The 26,853-nt window shown below is 42.1% G+C and overlaps 1 protein-coding gene across 1 annotated transcript in view; it reads right to left on the reverse strand.

Moving 5' to 3' along the window:
• Positions 1-4,253: 4,253 nt before the first annotated feature.
• The window catches only part of LOC115368419 (hippocalcin-like protein 1), a 36,142-nt gene continuing 13,542 nt past the window's right edge, over positions 4,254-26,853 (reverse strand). Inside the window, exons 2-5 of the mRNA XM_030064534.1 lie at positions 10,940-11,108; positions 8,515-8,796; positions 6,245-6,350; positions 4,254-4,724 (exon numbers count right to left, since the gene is read on the reverse strand). Coding sequence (XP_029920394.1) covers positions 4,627-4,724; positions 6,245-6,350; positions 8,515-8,796; positions 10,940-11,035 — 582 coding nt within the window. The 5' untranslated portion in view covers positions 11,036-11,108 and the 3' untranslated portion in view covers positions 4,254-4,626. The remainder of the gene's footprint in view (positions 4,725-6,244; positions 6,351-8,514; positions 8,797-10,939; positions 11,109-26,853) is intronic.

Raw genomic sequence — 26,853 nt, forward strand, 5'->3', positions numbered from 1 at the left:
GAATGGTCTTTGTGTGTTCAGTGTTTTGACGTTGTAATGAGTCTGTCAACTGTGATGTGTCATTTAAAGGTGCACTACACAAATTTGCAAAGGGTCGATGTAACCCAACATCTTGACTCCCCAAAAAAGATGGTTGAGTCTACATGGTTCTCACTCACTGGTACGGTGTGTGTGTGCTTATTCCGCTTTTTTGTCAGTTGAGTGTGAAGGTTCTCATGCAAATCAACCCTTGGTAATTTTGTGCACTGCACCTTTTTAATAACTGGTACTGTCAGCAAACAGTGACCTGACAGGACTGACTGGTTACACACACTGACAGGAAGACAGGTTGGTCGAAATACACACACGCACACACACACAGCTGACAGCTCAGCAGTCCTTCCCACATCCTGTCAGAAGCATATTAATAAGGAATGTATATATACGTTGACACGCTGCATCAGACAGCAGTGTGTTGCTGTACAGTTACAGTGTCATGTCAGACATTACTCTCGCTCCACAGATGGGACTAAACTGTCTCACCTCAGTGGTGTTAACCTGTACTTTACTGAAGTGCAAATATCTAGAAATGACACACAAAAAAAGAGCCCACACATGCAGCTTTGAAACACATAAGGTATATTTTATCATCGATTTCAGGTCCAGCAGAACAAACATGACATCCTCCTGTGAGGTTTTCATGCAACAGAAAAAGAGGAGGGAAGGGGGGGGGTTGGGAAGAAAGAAGGGGCTATTTATCCAACACAAGGTACCAGTTTATCAGAGGCAGTGAGAATAGAAAAGAAGTCAACCGTAGGTCAGGGGAAGCAACTGTTGTTCCTTATCCTACCAGCAGAAGGCAGTGACACTATAGAATCCCCAAAGCAGAGGTGCGGCTGGTTAGGAAGCTCCCGGTGCACAAGTTTGGTACAAGTTAACCCCAGTAAGTCACTCCGAGTATCACATGGCTGCAGCCACACTGAGGCCACTCCCTGGCCCTCTGCGCTAGACCCCTATATTGCCATTTACTGTTTTGGAGCACAAATTAAGGTTACACCAATTTATCTTTTTGATGATGTCCATTTATTAAAAAAAAAAAAAAAAAAATGGATGCTGGCCAGTGTTGTCCACTTTAGATATGATGGAGGTTCCTCACTGACCACAGCAAGTCAATATGCTTTATTGTCATTTTTATAGCAGGTATCTGAGCAGAGAAATCATTCCAGCACGCCGTGGGAGCATTTTCCTCAACAGCTTCAGGGTGTCAGTCTATAAAACCCGCCTGTAACATTTCATTAGTCTGGGGATCGATGCAGAGTGGTAGTCTCTTAATGACGGTCTCAATGCTGCTTCAGAGGCCTCGCAAAAGAGTACAGTTCTGGGAGAAACACTGATTCCTTGCCATTTCTTGGACATGGACATTGTCACATTTAGAGATACTGATAATCAGGATAAAATATCTCTTCAATACAACAGCGGTTGTATTTTTATCATTCTAGAAAAGTATATGGTCTAAATCAAATGTAAACATTAAATAATACTTTTGATACTTCACTACTACTGAAATGTTATTCGAACAGCTGCCCTCCTTACCTGTGAACCATGAAAAAACATATTATAAAGATTGAACTGAAGATTGCTTTTAAGGCCAGATTGTTTTTTTTATGTGAAAACATCAAGGAAACCACTCCTCTTTAGTAAAAATCATTTCAAGTAGAACTAACCTAAAATGATGTCATTTAGCAATATTTTCCAATTTCTATGTCACTATGAATTAGTGCATACCATTTTTAGCTTGTTCCTTGAATTAGTCTTTTTCATTTTTCATTTTATTCATATTTATGAGATTCTGTCTTTGGTTTACTGCTAAATGCATTCACAGCAACGTCCAAAACAGCAGATGGCAACAGTGAGCTGGCAGCAGAGGTATGGTGCACATAGTGCAGAGTGGTGGCGGCACGGCTGCAGCCACAACCTTCCCAAATCAGCGGCTCTGTTTACATGCACATAACATTTCAGATACTGGCTTTTGTCCCAGCGCAGGTTTATTTAAGTTGGGCTGTTTATGTGCACCTTTAACATGCCACTCTCAGTCATCTCTGGATTTATGTACCAACCAATAAACAGAATTTCTTACAGCTACACTGAGCTTTATGATGAATGGGATGACATGTTTATGTTAATGTGTGTCAGTAACCCAGATGATGTACTGGATGCCTTTTCCTGGGTCTCGTAACCTGGATAAGAAGTTGTCGGTGTCGCTGTAAACAGGATATGAGGGTCCCAAAAAAGTCTTAAAATGTCTTAACCCTTTGAAACCCAGAAGCTGGGAGCAGCTTTTCATTCTGACAGATTTTATTTCATCTACTAAATTCACATTATTTCTTTGTATTTTTACTTTTGTGGGGATAATTTTTTCCCACCTATTCACTCATTAATTCTGTGGTAATTTTATGTTTTTTTTTCTTGTAATTTAATTTTAAATATAGAATTATACTATGAATCTAGTTTTCTTGTGTTTTATTTATTTATGTATTTACAAGGATACAAGGATACAAGTATTTATTTATTTATTTATTTATTGTTTGTATTAATTTTCTGATAATTCTTTTGCATTTTTTAAAATAATTTTCCTGTTTTTTTGTTTGTTTGTGCGTTTGTTTGTTTGTTTTAAAGTTGCTTATCACCTCCCCTCCCCATATTTTAATTGAGTGAATTTGCTCAGGGTTTCAAAGGGTTAAATCAAAGGATCTGAACTTAAAGCCTTAAAAGCTTGAGTTAAAAGTAAAAAAAAAAAAAAAAAAAAAAAAAACATGTTAAGGCGTATAGTTTGTTGGAGAGGCTTCCAAAAAGTTGTGGTTTCTTGTCTAAGACAGAAAACTTGGTGTACCAGGAACAGAATGCTTCAGTCTCTCCAGTACTGAGAGAATATTAGTGTGCATGTGAACGTAGCCATCGATCTCTGTTCAGACGATCGTATCTGGAAACTGAAAAAACCCTAATCTGACCGAGTTTAAATGACTACTGGTAACTTGCTCCTATGTGGTAAAAGAAGTCCCTTCATCTAACTGCTCTGTAAGCAGATTAATGGAGGAGGTTATAAAAGCATTCGGCTAGAGAGTGATGAACGAGCCCTTACTGAGTTCTCTGTCTGTCAGAGGAAAGAAGGTGGGGTAGTTTTGTCCCAAAGGTACAGTGCCGAGGAGGTTGCAGAGCTACAGAAAAAGACACAGCTGTGCAGTACTGTTTTTGTGGATTTTGTTGGTTTAGGTCGTCTGGTTGGTATAGGATCATGCAGTGTGTGAGAGATTACGACTATCTTACTTTACTACTCATTGATAAAGAACTTTGAAATACTTACAAATTAAGAAACAACACATGATAATACTGTAAAAGTTAGCCTCGAGCATACGGCGCACACATTCACATGCACACACACATTCGAATCGAATACACAGCCATACTTTATACACCCGTGGGGGCTCAAACGATATGTGCTACTGGTGTCATTGATCAAATGCATTATGGAATCTCCTGATACGTTTTCCCATCTGCATTCATTGCTCCCTGTCAATACTGGAATTTGATATTCCTCCCCTGACAAAATCCATAAATCCAAGAGAGGTCATTCTCAAGTCCATATCATGTTTTTCTCTCTCCCTGCATCACAATTTGCCCTTCAAAAACTGGAATATGGTCATCTTCAACAACATATCAAAGTTCAACCACAATAGTAAGAATGGAAATGAATAAATAAAACAACATTAATGAGGAAAACAATGCTATATACAAAAAAAACACCCAAAATTAAAAATCAGTAAAACATCAATCAACATCGATAAAAACCCAATGGGATCTTCGGCCTTCTTTCCTCAGCGAAAGATCATATAGCAGTAAAATCCCACCCCTCACCCCCCACCACCACCCAACCCACGACCCAGTCAGACCAGAGCAGAAGACTAAGCTACATAATACTGCCTTTCAATGCCAGAGCGTGTGTACTGAACATGAAGACAAATATACCTGTCTATTCATCTTATCTTATGATATATATATATATATATATATATATATATATATATATATATATATATATATACATATATATATATATATATATATATACATGCAATATATGTATATGTATATACACATAAATATGGATATAAAAGTGGACAGAGGAGCTGTGCGTTGGAGGAGTAACAGAACGAGACTGTGTAGCCAAACACTTAGGGCCATGCATGGTTCTCAAAATAGGTTAATTCCCGTCCTGCAAAAAAAAAAAGACAAAAAAAAAAGACAAAAAAAAAAAAAAACTTCATCAACTTGCTGGAAATCCTACATTCCAGAGAGCGAGAGAGCAAATCCAGAACATTAGCAGACTCCCTGGCAAAACTGTGTTCTCTGTTGACTGATCATTAATGTATGAGCGTTCCCTCGTTTCTCAAAAACAAACAAAAAGAGAGTGAAATGATAATGCGGATATTTCTTTTATCCTCCTTAAAATTCTTCCTCCATCTTGCACACAACAAAAAAAAAAAAAGAAGAAGAAAAGAAATGATATGAGAGACGAGAACCATCATGCATTGATTTTAGCAACTGTTTCAATAGCAACAGAGGGGGGTGAGGAAGGGGACGCGGCGGGGCTCAGAACTGGGAGGCTGAGCTGGGATCGCACTGGAGTAGCCGTACAATAGAGGGGTCGCTTTTGGCACCTTTGATGAACTCCTCCAGGGACAATTTGCCTGCAAGACAGACAGAGAAGGAGAGGGAAGGGGGAGAAGAAAAAGAAAATGAGGGGGGAAAAAAAACATCACTTTGGAGAAGTATGACAGGGCATGAATTGTCCATCCTTTGTAACTTGCTAAAATGTCCATCTTAAAGTAGCACTGCCGCCTGGCACACATCATACAAAATCACAGTCAATTTGGGTGTCCCACACAGTCCAAGACAAATTTTCAAGACTGGAGTGAAAACAGCATATTGCAGCTCACAGAGTGTGAGAAACTCAGCACATCACGTCCCGATCTCCCAGTGCAGTCTGGGACAGTCTGAGATGGCTGGACCAGTTTCAAACATGTCTGTTATTTCTGTCGCACTTCTAGTGTGAGAAGATGCACAGAGTAGATGTGTCACGCTGGCCAATGAGACTGCAGCAGGATGGATATGGAAGCAGCTGTTATCACGGAGAAAGTCCGTTTCTTTCACACCTCCAACCGTCTTTGTAAAACTGCACTGAATCATCCATCTGCATGTCCAAACCCTAATCCTCTGCTTCACTTCTTCACTGCAGTTGCTGGTTTTGATTCTAACACGCAGACATCTACCCATTTAGCTTTCAGTATTCGGGCTCCAGTCCTACCAGACCTGAACTAGCAGACTTCAGGGTCTCATCAACTCCCATTTGAAGCCTGGTATGAAAGAGACTATTAAGTCCCTTGTTGCTGAGTCTTGTAATATGCAAACTCTTGTTGCTGCCTCATCCTAAAATGTGGCACTTTTTTTTGATGCAGGATGGGATTCAGGAGCCCGGTAGCTCAGCAAATATGAGCTGTCCTGCCTCTGGCCTGTGTGATTTCAAGCGAGGTGTCAGAATCAAAGGTAAGTTACTCCTAACGATGGAGACTTTTATACTTCACTGCTCTGTAACAGTAAATATGCTGTTGTCATTGCCAGAGTGATGCTCCTCTTCCTCTACAGTCTGAGCTGTTCATGCCAACATGCAAGGAACCCGTGCTATGCATAATAAAATAGCTCACTGTAAACCTAACACTTTCATTTGAGATGTAAATTACTTAACCCTATAAAGCCATTTGTATCATATATGATACACATTTCCAATTCCATTTTTCATTTTCAGTTTAATCAATACTTGACCAAAATATTGTTGTATACCTTTGAACACTTCCCCTGTTCACCCTGGACCATACCATTGGCACTTCAAGTACATATCATATTTCATACACCAGAAAGGCCATGTAATAACATATTTTTTTATTTTTTTATGTATTTTGTTATAGGACTAAATAAAGGGTTCAATTTCAAAAAATTGGAATTTTCTGTCAATTCTTTCATAGTTCAGGCTTTATAGGGTTAAAATATATAGACATACACAATAAGCGATCTGCCTTTAGACTTAATATGAGAACAACTGACTGGTTACAGTGGACGTGTTTGCTGTGTACATAATCTTTTACTCCTCCACTCCTCTTTTCCCCTCTTCCCGTCTGTATCTCTCATTATCCCAGTTTCCTGTTCCTCTCACCATCATTATTGAGGTCCATTTGTCTGAAGATCTTATCCGTCCTCTTCTCCGGCGTGGATTCGTCCTCTGGCATCTTCATCACAGATGACACCATCTTGTAGATGGCCTGAAAGACAAAGGGAAAGAAAGGGTGGGGGAGGCAGAAAGATAAATGAATCCAGGCCGGTGGGGACTCATGAGGGGAACTCGACAGGGATGCACTGAAACATCTAAGTTCCTGATGCTTTCAAGACGCCAGTGAGGGTGCTTTCAAAAGTTCACATGATTCGCTGACATTTAAGAGCTGCTCCCTAGGCAGGCTCTCCGTAAATACAGAGCCGTGCAGAGTTTGCATGGCTGCACAGTGACAGAGACGGAGTGCACTAGCAGGGTGGTCGCAGGTTTACGAGCACAGCTCACCGTGTTGAACTGATACACCTTTATCTGTAGGCCGACACGACGGCCCCCTGTCCCCTGATAGCATTAAATTAATCTCTGCAAGTGAACACAGAGTGGCTCTGAGTATCAGCTGGCCTGAGGCACAGATCTGCAATCAGCTAGCGTGCCCATTAAATCCTGTCCATTGGGAGTATAGGATGTAAAACTGACTGTAGATCAGTGTCACTGTATAGCACTCTCAGAGGCAAAGGTACAGTAGCAGGCGTAATACAAGCCCTTTTGATAAGTCATGCCAGCTCTAAAATTGTATCATTTGGATTATAAAGTTCTACATAGAGTTCTTTTCCCTCCCCGAAAAGGATGAATAGCTGGGTGAAGGGCCAAATATTGTGAAAACTGTGAAAGAAAATTGGAACGAAATAGTGAAAGCCATTGATGCAGGCTTTCATACTTCCCGGCCTTTATGCTCATGATGGAACTGCTGTTTCTCTTTTTCTCAAAATGCACCTGTTCAATAAAATGGAGACACTTTCTGCACATTCTCTTGCTGTTTCTGTGTACAATAACACAATGGGCCCCTCCTCTCTCATCCAGTGGTGCGTAACCTTGATGAGCTTGAGGATAATCCCAGTATTCTGCACACTCAGGGATAAACTCTGGTTAAATTTAACTCACTAATCCGTGAGAAAACCCAGAAGCGTGCACACGACATGCACAAGACACACACAACCCCCCCACTCACACACACGCACACCCCTACTCACACAGTCATACTGGGAAGCCCTCTGTATCGCCACACATGCAGTGCATAATCTTGTGAGGTTCTCCATTTCTTGCCTTTCAACAGTGAAAGAATTAACATTCTTCATGCAAACTGTTGCTTGTGCCACTTTCTCACTCAGCACAGCAAGGATGTTAGTAGTGCCAGTGGTGACTGAGCCTCCAAGCACATGCTATAATTATACATTCATGTATTTTCTTAAGATTTCTTAAGATGCATTTTATTGTCCTGCAAGGAAATTTGTCCTGGACTCCAAGCCACTGCATCGCACAACACACTGTCACAATGCACACACACACAGTTCATACGTCATGCATGCATACACTCATGCATAAACGTGCCTAAATTCATATGTTGAGTGTGAGACTTGCATAAATCTGCGCTCTGCTAGGCAGATGTCAACTGTTTGGCATTGTGTGAGGCATTCTCCTGTTTGGATTGGTTGGTCCAAACAGAGTTTACTGTAGCTGGCTTTGGGGAAATTCAAATGGCACAATGACAGTGGCCTGCAGCCAGGACCACAAGCCATATTTAACCTCCTGGTAATGCCAAATTGGACAGCTCAAACGCTCAAATCTGCCTCTATATTTACTTACAAAAACCGAGGTTAGGCCTGGTATGGATGCTTGCAATATTAATTTGGTTCTGTGACTCGGTCATCTAACCCCAGACATTTGTCATTTTAAACATCCCCATCTGAGTAACTGAAACCAAACATTTGGAAACGCTAACAAAAGGCTTTTGACTGTTGTTTGTGGCCGAGGCCTGTTCCACTGATAGGGGAGGAAATCCAGCCTGGCTCTGAAAACATGTTGAGCCTGTTTCCAGATAGGAAAGTTTCCACTGCTGTTTCATCCGTGTGACAGCCTTTATGACTTGCCTTATCCCAACATATTTTCTCTCTTGTTTTGGAGAAACACGGCCAGCTGAACAGTGACTTAAAGAACCTCCAGCAGAAATGCACTTATCATCCTCTATCCTTGGCATTCAACATATATGGCTATAAACACTGTATGACTGAAGGGTTCAATCGACTGTCTTTTATAATCAAAATGCGTCGCCCCAAGCTTTTCTACCAATGAGACTTCATTCTCCAACCATCTTGTCTCACCTGTACGATTTCCAGCATCTCCTCGCGGCTGATGTACCCATTTCCATCCAGGTCATACATACTGAAGGCCCACTTCAGCTTCTGCTCCAGCTTGCCTCGTGACGTCACGCTTAAGGCAATGATGAACTCCCGGAAGTCTATTGTCCCGTCGCCGTTGGTGTCAAACGTGCGGAAAACGTGCTCGGCGAACTTGGACGCATCGCCGTAGGGGAAGAAGTTGGCGTAGATCTTCTTGAACTCCTCCACGTTCAGGTTTCCACTGGGACAGTCCTTCAGGAAGCCCTGCAAACAAAAGAGAACAAACAAGTAAGTCCTTTTTGCTCTCTCAAATCTAGAACCACACAATACATGGCACCATTTATGTCACCTCAACCATGTAATAACAGATCCAAATAAAACCTTTTCCAAGCAACTTGGAGCCATAAGGAACCAAAAAGATTTGACATAAGTTCCCCCAGCCCATCAAGGCTTCCAGAAGAAAAGCTTCATACAAGTAGAACATCCATTGTGAAAAGAGTGATGAGGTATTTTCTAAGAGGGGCTTAATCTTGGGCACTCGATGGCACAAAGCACTTCTACCTTCTTTCACGGCATATATTTTCTAACAGAGGATTGTGCTTGAGGAGTGAAGCGAGGTAAAAGTCATGTCAGGCTTGTGCTACTTTAAAGCACTGAAGGCCTTTCTTTTTTCAGAAGCAACCGACAAAGAAGGAGCAAGGTGATGGAGTCATTGTCCCAATTTGAAGAGTGAAATTACTTTTTCGTCAGCCTATCAAAGATTCTCATGAGTGAGAGCGGAAAATCAACATGGCTTTGCTCCTAAAAAAAAACCTTCTTTAATTGGCATTGGCCTTGACATTTGGCACAGGAGAGCATTAAAACTTTTCACTGCCATCTCAAAGTACTGATTTAAATAGCTGACATAGACAGGCCAAATAAATTTTCAGAGACTCCGGGCACCCTACCATCCTTTTATGATGTCTATAAACACATACTGGGTGTCTGTAAACATTTGCATTTTATATATGAGTTGTAAATCTGCTGGGAGTGGGCAAAATCATGATCACTGTCAGTGTGATGGGAGCCTGATTTGCTAACCCAGAGTCAACAAGGCTTAAGTCATGGGTCAGGGAGAGGATGGTTTAACATCTACAGCTCTTATTCAGGACAGCTCACGCAGCTGTTACATAGGTCTAATCCATGCATTAAGCCATCCAGACTTTACACACACACACACACACACACACACACACACACGTATGCACGTACACACAAAAGAGATGAGGTAATTCGTTCAGTTCACTGTGGCACTTCATCATGCCGAGCTTTGGTCTAGAAATCTGCTCAAGGCCAAAGAAGCCTTCTGCTACAGTGGGCAGCACAGCAACGGGCATCAGTCTCCCCACCGGATTAACAGGCTGGGAGGATGCTGCACCACCACAGAGAGAAATAAACACTGTCATATTGTCTGTTGTATCAGTGTTACAGATAAATGAGGGGATACAAATATCTTTTGTGCAGCTGGGTCTACCCCTTCATGTGTGTGTGCGTTGTACATAAGCAGCGCTGAGCTCATTACTCATTAGTCTTAGAACGAAAACAAACAAATGAGAGTTTGTTTTAGGAAAAGTTAATTTGTGCCGGCTCTACCTACAGGCTACAATAGACGAAAGGATAAATGTGTTCAGTGGTTTTAGTTCCACCTTCTAACTTGTCCTATAATGACCTCCTCTTTATCTAAATATATATATTAAAAGACATGTTTTTCAAATCCACACAAGATACACTGGGAGCAAGCACACAGAGCAAGGCTAACGACTCCTATAGACTTCAAGTCTTTATGCTAAGCTAATACAAAATGCTACCAATAGGTGCTGAACCTCTGGGCAGAGGTGAAAATGGTAACAAACATCTTGTCTCAGTCTGGGTAAGTTGGAAAAAGGGGATTTTGCCCAAAATGTTCGAGCCACAAATAAAAAGGAAGGTGAACTGGTTTTAACTCCAAGTACATCCTCCAGTGATATCGAGGTTGGGGTAATCTATTCATTTAGAGAAAATAGACACGCCTGCCCTTTTTAATTTGGACTTGTGTGAGAAGATGATGGCAAATTTTGATGAAAACCATTAAGAGGAACGGGGTAATCATAGTGTCTGGATAATTCAACTTCAGTCTGATATAGAGAAGGGTGATAATGAAAGTATCAACCTATTTGTTTTTTTTTTTTTTTTTTTAATTAGTAATGTAATATTACTACTGGAACTGAAAAACTAATTTGTTGTGATGCTCATTACTGGAAAAAGCAATAACACTGTAATGTGCAACCATCCAACACTGCACATGAGAAGATAGATGCAGACACTGGACACACACTAGGCTATGTGTGCGGTGTGTGTATGTGTGTGTGTGTGTGTGTGTGTTTTGTACCTTGTACCACTCCTGCAGTTCATGGTCGGAGAACTCGGTATTCTCCCGGAGGTCCTGCAGCATCTCCGGCCGCAGCTTGCTGTTCTGTTTCCCCATGGCAACGGGACAGGATGCTTGATTTCCTTGACAACAGCAGCGACTACAACACCAGCCAGGCCGCTTTTCAAACCTGCCAATCAGAGATGAGCAAACAGGAGATAAGGAACCAGTGATTTAACAGAGAGGCGGTCAGCATCCAATGACAAACAAGAGAGAGGAAAAAACGTTTGCCAGCAAACAGTGGTAGGTCACTAAAGTCACAAAGCAACAAATGAGAAATGAAATATTAAACAAATTCCAGCAATTGCCAAACAAGATAACGCAAGGAGTTGGATTTATGAATGGGACAAAAACTTCTCAAGCTGAGATGTGCAACAAATGCAAAACTTACATTTTTTATCAGAAATACTTTATTGATCCCAGTGGGGACATTGGGTCAGCTGCAGTTACTCAGATTCTCAATCGAAAAAAAAAAAATGTATATGCATAAGTGAAATGATAAGAAATAGAAATGGAACATAAGACCTATAAAAATATGTGTGCATTAGAAATCTGTGATAGTATATGCATTATGTCAAAATGCGTGCATTGATCCAACTTTGTGTATTAATTCTAATTTGTAAAGTGTGTGCATTATGTAAAAATATGTGCACTAATCCAACTTTGTGAATTAATCCTAATTTGTAAAATGGTATGTGCATTATGTAAAATTATATAAACTAATATAAAGCTGTTTCCTTCCCGAGGCTAATGATATGACTTTTTTTTAATTTTTTTTTTTTTTTTTTTTTGACATTTCTGCTTTTTATTTGACAGAGGGGACAGAGGGGATGACATGAAGCAAACAGACTGGGCCTGGACTCGAACCCACCACACCACGGTAAGGACTCAGCCTTAACAAGTGGTACATGGGTACACGTTCTACCGGGTGAGCTGCTGGGACAGCCCAACAACACCGACTTTGACCAGTTACAGTACTCTGCTCCCTGGCAACAGCACATGTGATGTAACTCAACAAGTCTCTGAAGTGCATCATCACGCTGGGCAGTGTTCTAAAACCACTGGATAATCCCGAATGCGACCCGGTGACGTCAAGCGCTAGCCCACTGATCACATTCAGCAGTTTATCTGGCCAGCTGTGTGTTTGTGTGTCAGATCAGCTGTGCGGCGTGTCCACATCCCCTAATCTTCATCTCATCTCAAACAGCCTGACTGGACAAAACACTGTTTCACTCGTTCGTCTGTGCGGCGCAACCACGCAGGTGTGCTGGTGCCTTCAGGCAACGTCAAATGTGCCGTGAAATTTTGAGATCTCTGGTGCATTTTAGCCATGAAACTAGAATCACCATTTTATTCTGTACCAGCCAAATGATCACGGCGAACAATCCTTCTGCTCCGTATAAGTTCTGTGATTTTAGCCTAACATAACTTGTCTTTACATGTGGCAACTCACCCAGGAAAAGGTAGAGCTGACCCAGCTCAATTTATATCGGTTTCAATTAGGTTCTGGTTCTGATCCAGGCAACCAGTGTGAAAAACAGCTGGAGAAAAGTCAACCTGACCTGCCTAATGTGGCAACAAGCAATCGATCACACGAGCATGAAGTGCATGAGGAAGTTGAGCACAGCAGTAAACTGTGGCAAACCTTCAACTGACACCTACTAGAGCAGAGAGAACCACAAAATCACAAAAAAGCTCTCAGCAACTCATCTAATCGACTCGTTTTGCTTCATCCATGCAAAACTACAATATTAATGCAGGTTTTTTGAATGTTCACTGTATGAAGACGGTACAAAGCCTCGCAAATTAGTCTAATGAGTTAATTTGTGTGAGCAGTTACTATCTGTAAATGACCCCTTGGCATTTGCATTGTTCCTGATTTTTTTTTCTTTTGTACTGTTGTGTTTTTATGATTATGCCTTAATTCACATCAACAAAATTTGATTGGCACATTGACACCTTCACCTGTCATAGATTTAAGTGAAATATTTCTTAATATAATGATGCTTTCTGTTACATTTTGCACAATTAGGTCTAAACACATATGTAGCTTGAGATTTAGGTGTGACCTTTAGTGTGCCATAAAGGGAGAAAACCATCGACTCAGTGGATTAAACTGAGAGAGATGAATAGTTGCTATAAAACCACCTCTGCAAAGGTGAAAGAGCAGGGGATTTTGTTTTTTTCACGTTGCCACTTTCTCCTTGTACCAGACAGCTAATTAGCCCGTGTTCAATCACTAAATTGCTGTGTGTGTTTACGTGTATGCGTGAGTGTGTGTCCGGTGATATAAATTACAGTATCGCTGGGGCTTGAATACCACTGATGAGACTTGGCCGACCTCTCTGACCTCCAGTCTCCCTTCAGACAGGTTAGGTAATTAAACCAAGAACTCCTATGGGGCGTACATGTGTGCACGAGAACAGAGCAGAGAACAAGCGTGCGTCCGTGTCCGCGTCCACAAAGTCAGCGAGGCCATAAGCGTGGCGGGTGTGGGCGTACATACTTATGTGCATGCGTTTGGCAGCGCGTCTATTTTCATAGCTGCTTTAAAATTTATTTCCTCCCCTGCTGTCGAGACTCATTTCTCCAAACATTACCACCGGGACGGGTCACAGGTCCTCCGCGCCGCCTAACGGGAGCCCAGCGTACACAGAAACAAAACCCTTACCAGTCAATCATCTCATTACAGAGCTAATAAAATTAGACTAATATTAAGTCTCTCATCCGCCGGGAATTACAGTACATGCTCGTATGCTGACAGCGGCGCTTGCAGCCAATTCCCGGGCAACTGACGGGAGAAGCACGGCCATTAATTATGACTTCCTCCTCTCCTGTTTGGAAGCTGGTTAAAGCTGCACGTTTAAAGGATTAGGAAACATTATAATGGCCTTAACTGCCACCTGGGAGGAAAACACATCTTGTGTCCAGATATGGTTTAGCTGGATTACATTTAAACCTGACACTTAAGCGCCATGGTGTGAACGCCGATAATCAGATTGCAAACAGATCGCCACACACGTCACCTCCTCAGATAATACTTACAATATTGTAAAAAAAAATTGCTCAAGTATTCTGACAGTCCATTTTTTCCCTCTGAGAGCTTAGAGTGTGTGTGCACGCTATCTGTAAGGCTGTTTTTAATATGTTCTATTTTTATATTATATGGGATTGCTGCTGTCTTGGCCATGTCTCTCGTAAAAGGAGATTTTGGTATCTCAATGACACTTAAAGGTTAAAGAAATCAGATAAAATAAAAATGTGATTATACAAGCTGTCTGCCAGTGTTTCCCTCTTGGATCTGTGTGTTCAAGTGTATTTATGTGCAGATGGGGGTTTCTACTTTGTTGTAAATGTGGCCAAAGACGTGCTTAGGGTGATCAGATGTTAATGCCTGATGTAAAAGGGAGCCAGGTGTATGCTGTTACAGGTAAAGTGGTGCACTGAGTTTAATATGAGCTTTTTATTCAAATGTGAATATTTTGTTAATGGTAATGTGTTGCTCCCCACCCCGCTGCACAGCATCTGAAATCAATTGAGCGGCACTGGCACAGACTGGCTCGAGTTATGCAGCCCAGTTATCTGCCTGCAACCCTGGAAACGCAATAAGGGAAATCAGTGGATCTCACTATAAACCTGTAATTTGTTTGTTTTAGTCGAGCAGGCAGAGAATGGTCTGAGTGCAATAACTGTGTCACCAGCGACTGTTTGCAGCACACACACACACGCATACATACACACACATGCACACACACACACACACATACACACCAGTACCTGCAGTAATTAGGCTAATAACAAACACCCACACTCTCCAATTGTCATTTGGCGAACACAGGCACAAAACAAACTGTGTGTGCTTGTGATTATGCTTGTGATGGTGTGTTTGAGAGTGCGTGTGCGTGTGTGTTTGTGTGTGTGTGTGCACGTGTGAATCAAAAGCAAGGCTTGGAAGAGGGGATGAGATTTAATGGGAAAGATAAAGACTCTCTATAGCCTCATTACAGCGACTAATGCCTCATCTGTCTGTGTATGCTCAGATAGCTCTATGCTCAGTCATAACAAAAATGATAACGGAGAGAAATGACATAATCTTGCGAGCACACACAATGCACAAAATCTGTAGAAAACCCGAAAGCAAGGCACACAGGCAGAGAGCAGCAGACTCTCTACTACAGAAATTGAACGAGTAGACCTTTGGTTTCTGACGCAGGCCTTTTGGTTGGTTTTCACAAGAAAATGAATAAAAGACTTGTGAAAATAACCTTGCTCCTTATTTTGATTCAAAAAAGTTTTTGGAGGAGTTGCCTGGTATACGTTGTTGACTTTGCCAGAACATTAGTCAACAACTTTGTTTATGATGCTGCTGCTAATTAGGATGGTAACTTAGCTCACATCGAATCACTTATGAAGTTAACCTGAGATGGGCTGCGAATTAGCTTCCAGTCATTTTGAAAGAACTTTTGCAGCACGCCAATGATGTTAATTAATCCCGTGCGTTGCCTTTAACCTGCTGAGCTGCACACACAGTGACAGAAGCCCATTTTACACCGCCTGTTCAAGGCCACAGTGTTGCACCATTACTCATGTTGTGTAAAAGGTACGAACGCGGAACGGGGGGGGGGGACTGTCGTTCCGGTGTTACGGCACAGAGTCTAATCAACATCTGTGTAAAAGGGCCAGCTGGCAGGACAGCTCTCCCGGCCGGCGCTGTTGTGTACAGGTCACACCTCTGCTTCCGCAACGCCAGGATGCTCTGTAAAGTCACACACTGTTTGGTTCAATGTGGGAAAAAAAAAAAAAAAAAGTTGGTGTAAAGTCGGGTCTTTGTTACAGCAGGTTTCCAGAATCAGTATGTACACTGCAAAAACTCAAAATCTTACCAAGATTATTTGTCTTAATTCAAGTCAAAAATGTCTTATTCCTAGTCAAAAAAAAAATCTCATTACACTTAAAATAAGACATGATCACCTCAGAAATAACTTGTTTTTAGACAATTGTCTCTTGTTTCAAGTGAAAATTTGCTTGAAACAAGTGAAAATTTGCTTGTTTCATTGGCAAAATTTGTTTCTTGTTTCCAGCTAATTTTCACTTATTTCAAGTGAATTTTCACTTTTTCCACTGGCAAATTTTGCCAAAGAAACAAGCAAATTTTCACTTGTTTCAAGTGAATTTTCACTTGTTTCAAGTGAATTTTCACTTGAAACAAGTGAAAATTGTCTAAAAACAATTTACCTCTGAGGTGATCATGTCTTATTTAAGTGTAATGAGATATTTTGACTAGAAATAAGACATTTTTGACTTGAAATAAGACAAATAATCTTGGTAAGATTTTGCGTTTTTGCAGTGTAAAAATGGCTAGAGAGAGATCCACCAAACTGTGAGGAGGTTCACTGGCCACATTAGAATTTCCCTATACGATGTCGGTTCTACTCACTCCATTTCTATGATCTCTACCTTGGTCTGGCTAAGAAAGCTGAAATATTACGTATTTCATCCACTTCTAAAGTGCTCATCAGACAGACGTTTCTTTAGCGAAGTTATTATAAACTCTGAAGGCCCACTGGTGGGTTTGTTGATGTGGAGAAAACATCAAAACAGTCAGTCCAAGAAACTATGGAGACGCTATCTTGTGTGCCTCTGTCCATGTGATGCTGTTTGTGCAGTGTCTTCCATGTGCTATTTGTGTGCTATGTGCCAAATTATGTTCTTTTACGCCATCATTGTCCAGGGGCTACAGCTGAAGATTGCCCGAAATTGCTAAACTGGCACTTTTACAACATTTATTAACGTCTGCTGTCACTTTTTAAATGAATAAACCTGTCAACTTGTCATGCTTCCAAACCAGTGTTGGAGTGCCTCTTTGGAGTGACACTGTGAATTGGCCTGTTGAAGGGTGAAGTTTTATCCTTGATTAAAGTTCTTTCAAAATTTCTAAAGGGCATGCCTGCTCCCATGTGGCAGTAATTGATAAAAAAAAATGGTTTGTTTGAAATTTTGCCTTTAAAGCAAAGCAGAAATACAACAAGCCGACAGCTCATCCCCACTTTTTCGGCCCAGAGCAAGCCAGCCACTGCCTTTGCAGTCAAGTCAGGAATCAACACACTAAAACTTTTATCATGCATGCTTTTTTAAACAACACACACCTCTTCATGCCATGACACTGAGCACATTTTGTTCAATTACTGGTTTAGTAGCGTTACCTTTTGATGTACCTGAGGAATTGTGACATTAACTTTCTTTACTCTCCTGCCCTCCTCTCGCCCCATGGATATTGTACAGATGTGTGTTTTATATCATATAAATATATATTAGTAAGTACTGCCGTTGTTATTATTATTAATATCACACATACATACATATGCATGAGACTGTAAAATTTCTTTTTTCTGTATTGTTTCGTTTTATCATCATTGTTAATATTACTATTTGTATATCTACTTATTCGTCTACCTTTCTTTGTGGTTTTGTTGCTGAAACATACTTATCACTATTATGTATAAACTAGTATCGCTACTAGTATTATTATTACTAATATTATTATAATTAGTAATTTTTATTGTATCAGTATTATTAATCAATATTATTGTTAGTACTATTTTATTGTGGTTAATATTATTATTATCAATATTATTATCGGTAACACTCTTTATCAATACATACAAGGGCATCTCATTTAACCATCCGAATACACACACACACTCACACACACACACAATAGAAGTGAACATGTACTGTTATTTTATTATCTCTTTCTGTTTTGGTTTTTGGTTCTTGTTTGTTGTTTTTTTGTTTTTGTTTTTTTTTTACACTGTGTATCTGTCAACCTTATGTCATGTATGTCTAGTCATGTCAATGTCAGCTATGTTAACTGTCAAAAAAAATAAATGAATAAATAAATAATAAAAAAAACTTTCTTTACTCTCCTGTTCACTTATTTTACTTCATTACTGATGTGAACACTCGCAAGTTGCATTGATGGGAATCTGTCCAAGCTCTACCTTCCTTCCTATGTGGTGGAGGCCCAAGAACTGAGGACCTCCAACATGGCCACCACAGAGGGTGTGCTACGCCACCTGACAGTCCCACAAGAGGCTCTAAAATGCTGTAGGGGGCCAAAACCCAGAGACTGATCAAGACAAACTGGAAAACCAACCACACAACAAATCTCACTCTAACAGTGTGACGTTTCTACCACTCTCTCCCTGTTTCTCCCTCCTTTTTTCTCCTTAACCCAGGTCATGACCTGTGATTGCTCAACTCCAAGCCTCTTTCTTCATCTGAGCGATATTAAACAGGGAAAATGCCACGTTCCTGTCCCGGCCAACCGCGCTAGTTTTAATCGCCCTCTCAGCCCCCAAACTCGAGTTGCAATCCCTTCATTCCATCCCTCCATCGTTCATCCCTCCATCCCGAGGCATGAAACACTAATCCGTCTCTCCAGTCCACTGCACCCACTGCTTGCTGGCTCCCGTCCAGCTCTGTCGTCAGTCAACACACACACACACACACACACACACACACACAAACTCATACATTGCCCCTGAACATCTGGCCCAGAGCCCCTAAATGGGTCAGCAACATCTGGGCTGATGGCAGAGGAATAGAAAGAGGGAGACAGATAAGAGTGGCAGACATACAAGCGAGATAAGATGAAAGCCAGGAGCGGTGCAGGCGAGCGGAGGTGACAAAGAGACCGAAAGAGAGGGAGCGAGATCGAAGGACGAGAGGAGCTGGCAGAGAGAGAGACCGAGTGGAGTGAAGTGATGGAGCGCATTAGGGAGAAGAGGAGATAAAGACAGGCTCCTGCGTGGGGATGGATGGTGCTGGCGAGGTGTGGTTATAGACTATCTACACAGAGAAGATGCTGCGATTCCACCTAGGTGGGTTTTTGAAGACGGATGCTGATATTTTTGGACTGAAGCCACCAAGAGCGGATCATTTGTGCTATTTTCCCTCTCAGAATTCTATTCCTGTCAGAGTGAAAAGGGCCCTCAAACAGCATTCACACAGATCAGATGACACTTGAAAGCGCAACTTCACTGCGCGCTTTAGTGGTGAGAAACTGACCACTTTGCGACAGGAAAAAGATATTACACACGTCCCTTTTGAAAGCTGAAATCTCACAGAACAGTCAAATACGCCTTGAAATTGTCTAAACATGAACGCAAATGGTGCTTTTTTTTGTACAGATTATTTTTCAGCTTCTGCTTTATTTGGCAGTCACAGTAGAGAGACAGGGAAGGCAGGGGAGAGTGAGAGGGGATGACACGCAGCAAATGACCTGAGGTCAGATTCAAACCCATGATCAGCCTTAACAAGTGGTATGCGCTCTTATCCAGTGAGCTACCACGGCGCCCCTGCAAATGGTGGTTTCGAACAAGTTTTATGCATTTATGCACAAAAATGCACTATAACAAATGCTATACATTATGATAATACATTTACTAATGATAATACACTGCCTTGTATACATCCACACTGAACTTAGACCTCGGAATTTATATCTTGCAAATTGTGTTCATGGTGTCAACTCAGGAAAAATGAATGCTTTTCCTTTCTGGTATTTTCCACTTTCTTCTTCATGTGAGCATTTATTTTTTTCCTGAGTTAACATCGTGGAGGCAATGTTGCCACAAGACGGAAATTCACAAGACGGAAATTCCGAGTTCAGGTGAAAGCAGCGTTGCCCTGATTAGCAGCAGAATGTTGTGGATGCATCAAATGTGTCCTATACAATCTGATAGAAAGCACTGCTGGCCACTTTTTTTGGGGGTGGACAATTTCATCGGGTATGTTCCTGTGCTGCTAATTTCCCGTTTTCAAAAGAGAACATTTCGAATGTTTTCTGAGGCCGAAAACGAGCGCCCGGTCAGACTTTACTGAAGGCTGGCAAGAAGCTGCAGCAGAGTGGCGAGTTTCTCATCACAAAAGCTAGTGAGGTTGCTATATACAGTTTTCAGGTTTGGGTTGATGGGGTTGAGAAACCTTAGTATCCTTTAAACTCTCCATTGAAACTTAGACTTAAAAAATTCTCTTAGGTGGGCCAGCAGCTCCTTAAGGCAAGATGAGTCAGGTTTCACAGACTGTTGGGTAAAATCCTCCCACATCACAATGGAGAGAAGACTCCCTCATATCAGAGGTTGGTGACACTAACTGGCCAATATCTATTTTTTTTTTTTTTTAATGCAAAAAGGGCAGTTACTTAGGTATGTAGACATTTCAGCCTGTTTGCAGTACACTAGAGGACAGAGAGAGTCACGGAGAGAAGACAGAGATGAGGAGAGTGAAAAGGACACTGGAATGTAAGTGAGAAAGAGAGTGAAAGTCACCGAGAGAGAGAGAGAGAGAGAGAGAGAGAGAGAGAGAGAGAGTCAGAGAGACAAACAAATCCAAGTCCAGTTCAGCATTGCAGAAAGCCCATCTCTTTCTTGACTGTTTAATGTGCTCATAAGAGAAAATGCCTCCTTCATCTCGCCTGCCAACAGCTCAGTCATTAGGGAGGCAGAGTGATGGGGGGAGAGCGAGAATAGAAAGCGAGAGGATTGAAGAGAAGGGAGAACAGAAAGGGAAGAGGAGGCGGGTTGTTGAAGTCTCATGCAGCACTGGAACAAAGCAGACAGAGCTGGTGCCATGTGAAAAAGCGGCAGATGAAAAAGACGACAGGCACCATTGATTTTTGTGTGAGTGTGTGTGTGAGTGTGTGTGTGTGTGCGCTTCACTCAAGTGTTTTTGTCCTCCCGTCTCCTGTGGTTTCTGAAAGAGCAGCAATCTGAGAGGCCACCTGAGATGCCGAGCAGCTTATACCTCATCCATACCCCCCTCCTCTTCATAATTTCTTGTAAAAAGCGCTCAACAATTGGCTTTTCTTTTTCTGCAACTTCAGCCCCGGTGACCTTTCACGTTCTCTCCGTCAAATCACATTTGTGAATTCTTCGCCCGCTCTCTCCCCCCCTCTCTCTCTCTCGCTCTGTCAGATTGTTCTCTCTGAAGTTTGCTGCTTGTCATTTCTCTCAGCTAATGGAACACAGAGAGAAACGAAGAGATGGAGACACCGGCATCACTTACGGTGATGAGTGTGTTATTCCCCAGTAGAGGTTCATCCATTTCAAATGAGGGAGTCTGTCACGGCTGCATCCTTCCATTAAACATGCACGGCGTCGTGATGAAGGCGCGGCGTGCGTCGGGTTTATTCCCCACAGGTGCTGATAATGCACAGATAAATCAAAATGAACGGTATTTTGGCTCGTTAAATGCTACCTGGGATGAAAACATTTTGTGGACAAGATGCCGTGAAAGCTCACGTGACACCGCAACAATCAATAACACTGTCAGGTAGCATTTTAACCATATGTCTTGTTTATCACTGGGCTAGGCAATGCATTGATGTTGTAATATAAGCCTGCACATTGTGTGGGATTTTACATAATGGAATATAGTGCTTTCTTTATCTGGCTTTAAAGGCTGCATAGCAGTAGGGATGCAATTTTCTGAACTGACTAGACTGTTCTCACTGTTGTGTCACATGCCTCTACCTGCTTGGCTGTCATAATCAAATTGCTAATGTTTGTTTATCACAAATCTTATGTATAAATGTCTAAAACACCAATAGTCATCCCTACAATATTGTCACAGTATCAGTATGACGGTATTTGGTCAAAGATTTTGTCATTATCACCAAACCCTAGTGCAGGGGTCGGCAATTAAGTTTGGCCTCGGGCCAGATTTTTTCCAAGCCATTACATGGCGGGCCACAACCAAAACAATGGCTAATTTATTGAATTAATAGGGGAGGATGAAAATGATAGGCGCTCGTGAAATGACAGAACAGACGTACTGAGACATTCAAGCTGGCTGGTGTAGGTTAAATTTGCTGACTGGCCATTGGGGGCGCTATTAATTATCTGCACGTTTGTTAAAAAACAACAACAACAACCACCCCACACACACATTTCCATGTGTTGCTGTTAGCTGCGAAAAAATGGCACTATCAAAAAATCTAAAGAGAAAAGTTAGCAGTGAAAACAGGATCTTTCATGATGAATGGACAGAGAACTATGCATTCATCCTGCCCAGTTTTATTAATGCAAAGCCCACCTGCCTGATCTGTAATGAAGTTGTCTCAGTATGCAAAGAATACAATATTAGACGGCACCACGAAACGAAGCATGCTAACTTCAAGGTTGCGTTCCCTCAGAAGACAGAGGCACGAAAGCGCAAGATCGAAGCCCTGAAAGGTGCTTATGCACACAGCAACAGGATCTTGGTGCGAGGTCTCACATCCCAACAGAAGGTAACTAGCGCATCTCTAAAAGCGTCCTGGGTGCTCGCAAAGCACAACAAGCCATTCACTGCCAATGTCCATTGTTTGAGCGACAACTTGTGTTTTAGAGACTACTGGAATTTCAGCACCAGGCGCTGTCCGCTGCCGTCATTTGTTTTTGCATGTTAAGTGCCCACGCTGCACCTCGCTGATGCGCTTATTCACCCTCGTATCCAGATATAACAAATAATAACAAATAATATTTAGATCGATTGAAATGTTTCTGTTCTGAAAAATGAAGTTTCCAAATAAAGAGCTTTTTTGAGACTGTCAGTCTGATTTTTAAAAAGTATAATTCTCTAGTTCAAACAATCTCACGGGCCAGATGTTTTTGCTTGCGGGCCACATGTGGCCCGGGGGCCGCTAATTGCCGACCTATGCCCTAGTGTGTCATTTTCATATTAACTGTGATATATTTGGATACTTTCTGCAAACAAGTAAGACAGACCATGGTTCTTAGTGATGGTCTCATTTGTGTATGGTGCTTACACTGACGTCCACTAATGCCTCATACTAATGTGGTGGTGATTTATTGAGAAGGAGCTCGTCACGGTGACTCAAAAGGTGATGGAGAGCGCACGGAGAGGGCACGCGAGTGATGGATGAAGAGACGGATGACACAGCTGAGGAGAAGAGAAAGAGAGAAGTGTCGGAGGAAAGATGATAATGGAGTGGTTAAAAATAAGAATGAGGCCTGGTCCTTGGTGTGGCACTCCATCCTGCCGTGGTGAGAGAATTTTCAGAGCATGTCCAGAGCTTTGTAATAGCTCTCTGTCAAGCAGGGAACACGTGCACTCACACATGTATGGAGACACGCGCACACACACGCACACACACACACACACACGCACAATAAACGGTAAGGTAGTGAGGCTACCAGTTTGCCCTGCAGTCCTTCCTACCTCTGCTTCTCCCAGAGTTCAAAATATCAACTGCTGTATAAAGACTTCGAGCCACTGGTGATTTGGCCGGGAAGAGAATCCAAGGAGGAAAGAGGAGACTGTGATGAAGCAACGTTTTAAGGTCACACAAGGCATAGGCTTACAAAGCGTATGGAAGAAAAAGAGAAAAAGCAGACAGAAGAGGGAAAAAAAGGGACAGAGATGAGACTAAACCAGAGATGTCTTTTTCTGATGGAAGGCATGGAGAAATAATATTATTAATGGTGGGGGAAATGATATTCGGGAGATTATCGCAATCACGCTGAGAGAACTGCAGAAGGATTTACTTTTTTATGTGTGTATCCTCCGCTTATGAACATATTGAATAATGGATAACAACAGCGCAGACTCTAAGCCCACATCTCCAAAGGCACACACACACACACAACACACACACGAGGAGCAAATATGCACGTCTTCAATAAACCGTTTAGTCTCATATTCAGTCTTCAAAAGCCATATTTGTCCTACCAGTGACTAATTTTGCAAACAGGCAGCGATATTTCCACTCGCCTCCCATGCAGTTTCACTTGTTTTAATGATTCTCAAAGAGCAAGCAGAGTTAATATCTTGTACCAGGGCGAAATAAGGCAGGCGGCTCAGCTCGTACCGAGAAAAGGATTCAAGAAAAATGCGGAGACAAGAAGTTTCACAAGATGAAAGCAAGAAACGCTTCCACTTCCATGGCATATTTTGTCATCATTTGTCTTAAGATTTAAGACCCAACGTTTAAACGACTTGTTAAAGCTGCATGAGGCAAGAGCTGAATGTCAGAACGCGCCTGTCTTGTACCCTTACCTAAGACGCCATAGAGCCGTACCATTTGCCGAAATGGAATTCTGAACCTCTTCCCCACCTCAGCCTCCACCGAGGAAGTTCGTTTCATGTCGCCTTAAGAATTTCTGGGAAAATTTAACCAGTCGGGCCAATCAGTGTGTGTAAGGGCCTAGTGGAGTTTGAACCCTCCCCACTCACTCCACCTCTTCCTGGCACAATGAGGCCACAGAGCTAGACCTCTTTTAAAGAAGCCAGACCTCCATTTAGGGGACGACTGGCCTCATTTTAACATGTCCACTGGAGGTCAAGGATATTTCCATCTGGGCCAGGGCCACAAAGACCACAAAGACAGGGAATAATGTCCTGCATTCCAGACATCACTGTCCCATGTCTACATGACTGAGGACTGAGGAGTGGATGGGTGTCCATAACACTAAAAACGCCAGAACACGTCACACGTACAGACATAATGTCATGTACAGATCATAGTAGAGCCTGTAAATGTCTTTAATCCCTGTATTAGTGAGTCACGGACTAGCACAGTGACATAATTTTTATGACTCTGTCAGTGGAAACGAGTGTGTACTTGAAGACATCTGGTGGTTCGTAGTGACAGGTACAAATCACAAGACAGTGGCACGCCTCCAAGAACTCCAATACGGAAATGAAATGGACTTTCTGGCTCTTCATTGGCCAAAATAATGCCATACTTGTACATGAAATAGAGTCATGTCATCATTTTGTCGGACATTACTTCAACCATGGGTTGCCTCAGCAAGATTTCCAATGATTTTCTCCCTCACATTTAAAAAATTTAAGCAAATAATCTCTGCCACAAAAGGTTTATGATACTTAGACAATTCGTAAAGGCCCAAAGCTGCCATTAGGCTAAAACAAACTACAACATTTTATTGTGTTGTCAATGTTGCTCCTTCTGTGTTCAAGTCCCTAGCTAGCTGCCAGTCTATCGCGACAGTATTAAATAAAATGGACTTTGTATTTTATTTCTGTCAGTTTCATCGCTCTGATTGGTTGCAGGTCTACCCAAGCTCTTGGAAATCGAAAGTTAATTGGGAAGTTTTAGACTAATTTGCGAATTGCTCCGGTGACGCCAGGCCAGATTTTAGGACTACAGACTGTAACACTCCATTACCCCTGCACGCAAAATTAAACCTGTACATGTGACGTGTCCAGACATTTTTAGTGTTATGACAACATGACTGCCAAATGCTGACACATATTCATTGCTTGCTTCAGCTGCCTGGGCCCCCAGCAGGAAAAGGCAGATCAATTCTATGCATATTAAATCCACAACTATTTAAGGGCCGGTGACTCATGCAGGTAAAGCTATTCCCACACGCATCACCACGGACTATAAGGCAGTTAGTGATAATAGCTTTCTTGGCACTGGGCAGTGATTTCATTTCCCTGAGACCGAGACATCGTCATGCCTGCTCACCACAGAGCCATGATTTTCTCTTGGCTAAAGTGGTAAAGTGATGGTCTGTGTCCATCAAGAGACACGATGAGCCCCAGGTCGCGTGTGTGGGAGCTCCATACTGCTGTTGTCCAACAATCCACAGGATACAGCTGTCTTCTGAACCACTGCATCTTTTTTATCTTTTTCTTTTAAGACGTCCTCGACCACAAAATCCTCTTTTGCCGCTTAATTTTTCATAAAAGGAAACATCTAACAGGATTATGCACATATACACTTTGTCTTTATTCGCTCCACATGAGGTACAGTGAAGATACAGTGCATAAGCTACAATTCCACCCGGAAAAAGAGCACATTCACTTTGAATTTTGCCTCTTTTTTTTTTTCTGTCAGTGAGTGGGACTTTGTGCAAAGCCTCCTCACAGCCACACCTTATGAAATATTTACACAGGGAAGCTCGTCTTCACAGCCGGAACAGAAAATTCACTGCACAGACAGCAAGTGTTTATTAACCAGTTCAGTTTCACAGCTGCCATCCCGCTTCCTTCTCTCCACACAGAAGAGCCATAATTGCATTTCTATGCTAATTGCGACTGGACACTTCCATGTAATAAGTGCAAATTCACACTGAGGATCTGCATAAGGATGAGAATTTTTTTTTAACTAAGTCAATGACAGATGCAATGCAATATGCATCTGAGTCTCACCTTTCTTTACTGCACGACAAACAGTGAATGCATAATTTTAACATATCTTCATAGGACCTGGGGAATTGAACTATGACGAGGCGCGAACGCACACACCACACAAACACACAGAAATCCAATCCTACACATGCCATTTCCTCTCTAACACCAGCAATTTCATGCATGCAAATGAATAAAGTGCACATTAACAGAGCGAGGTCGGCAGCCGCAAAGAGAAAAAGAGCAAGCAGCGCCGAGGCAGCTGTAGTCATTTCCCCCTTATTTCTTTATTTAGTTGGGTTAATGGCCAAGACACGCCGCAGCTTAATGTGCTAATACGCCGTAGAGGCGTCCATCCTCCGAACACTCTGTTTTGGAGTTGCTGCGGAGAGACGCTCTTGTGTTCTCCGGCATACGGCGAAGGTCAGAGCTACATCTGTCCATGCATTTACAGCAGGGGATGATGTACCAGCCTCTCTACTGTAGCGCGCCGTATGTGTGTGTATGTGTGTGTGTGTGTGTGTGTGTGTGTGTGTGGAATGGGCCAGGTTTCGGGAGATGACAAGCCGAATGCCTGGACAGTTGGTGCATCAAAGAGAGGCGACCTGTTCCATTTGTTGATTACACAATATGCGAGGATGACAGAGGGTAGGGATGCATGGAGATGTTTGGTGCGTAGTGGGTTGGATAATGTGGGCAGGGAGGTCTTT

Source organism: Myripristis murdjan, chromosome 11, assembly GCF_902150065.1.
Source record: "Myripristis murdjan chromosome 11, fMyrMur1.1, whole genome shotgun sequence".
Taxonomy (NCBI): Eukaryota; Metazoa; Chordata; class Actinopteri; order Holocentriformes; family Holocentridae; genus Myripristis; species Myripristis murdjan.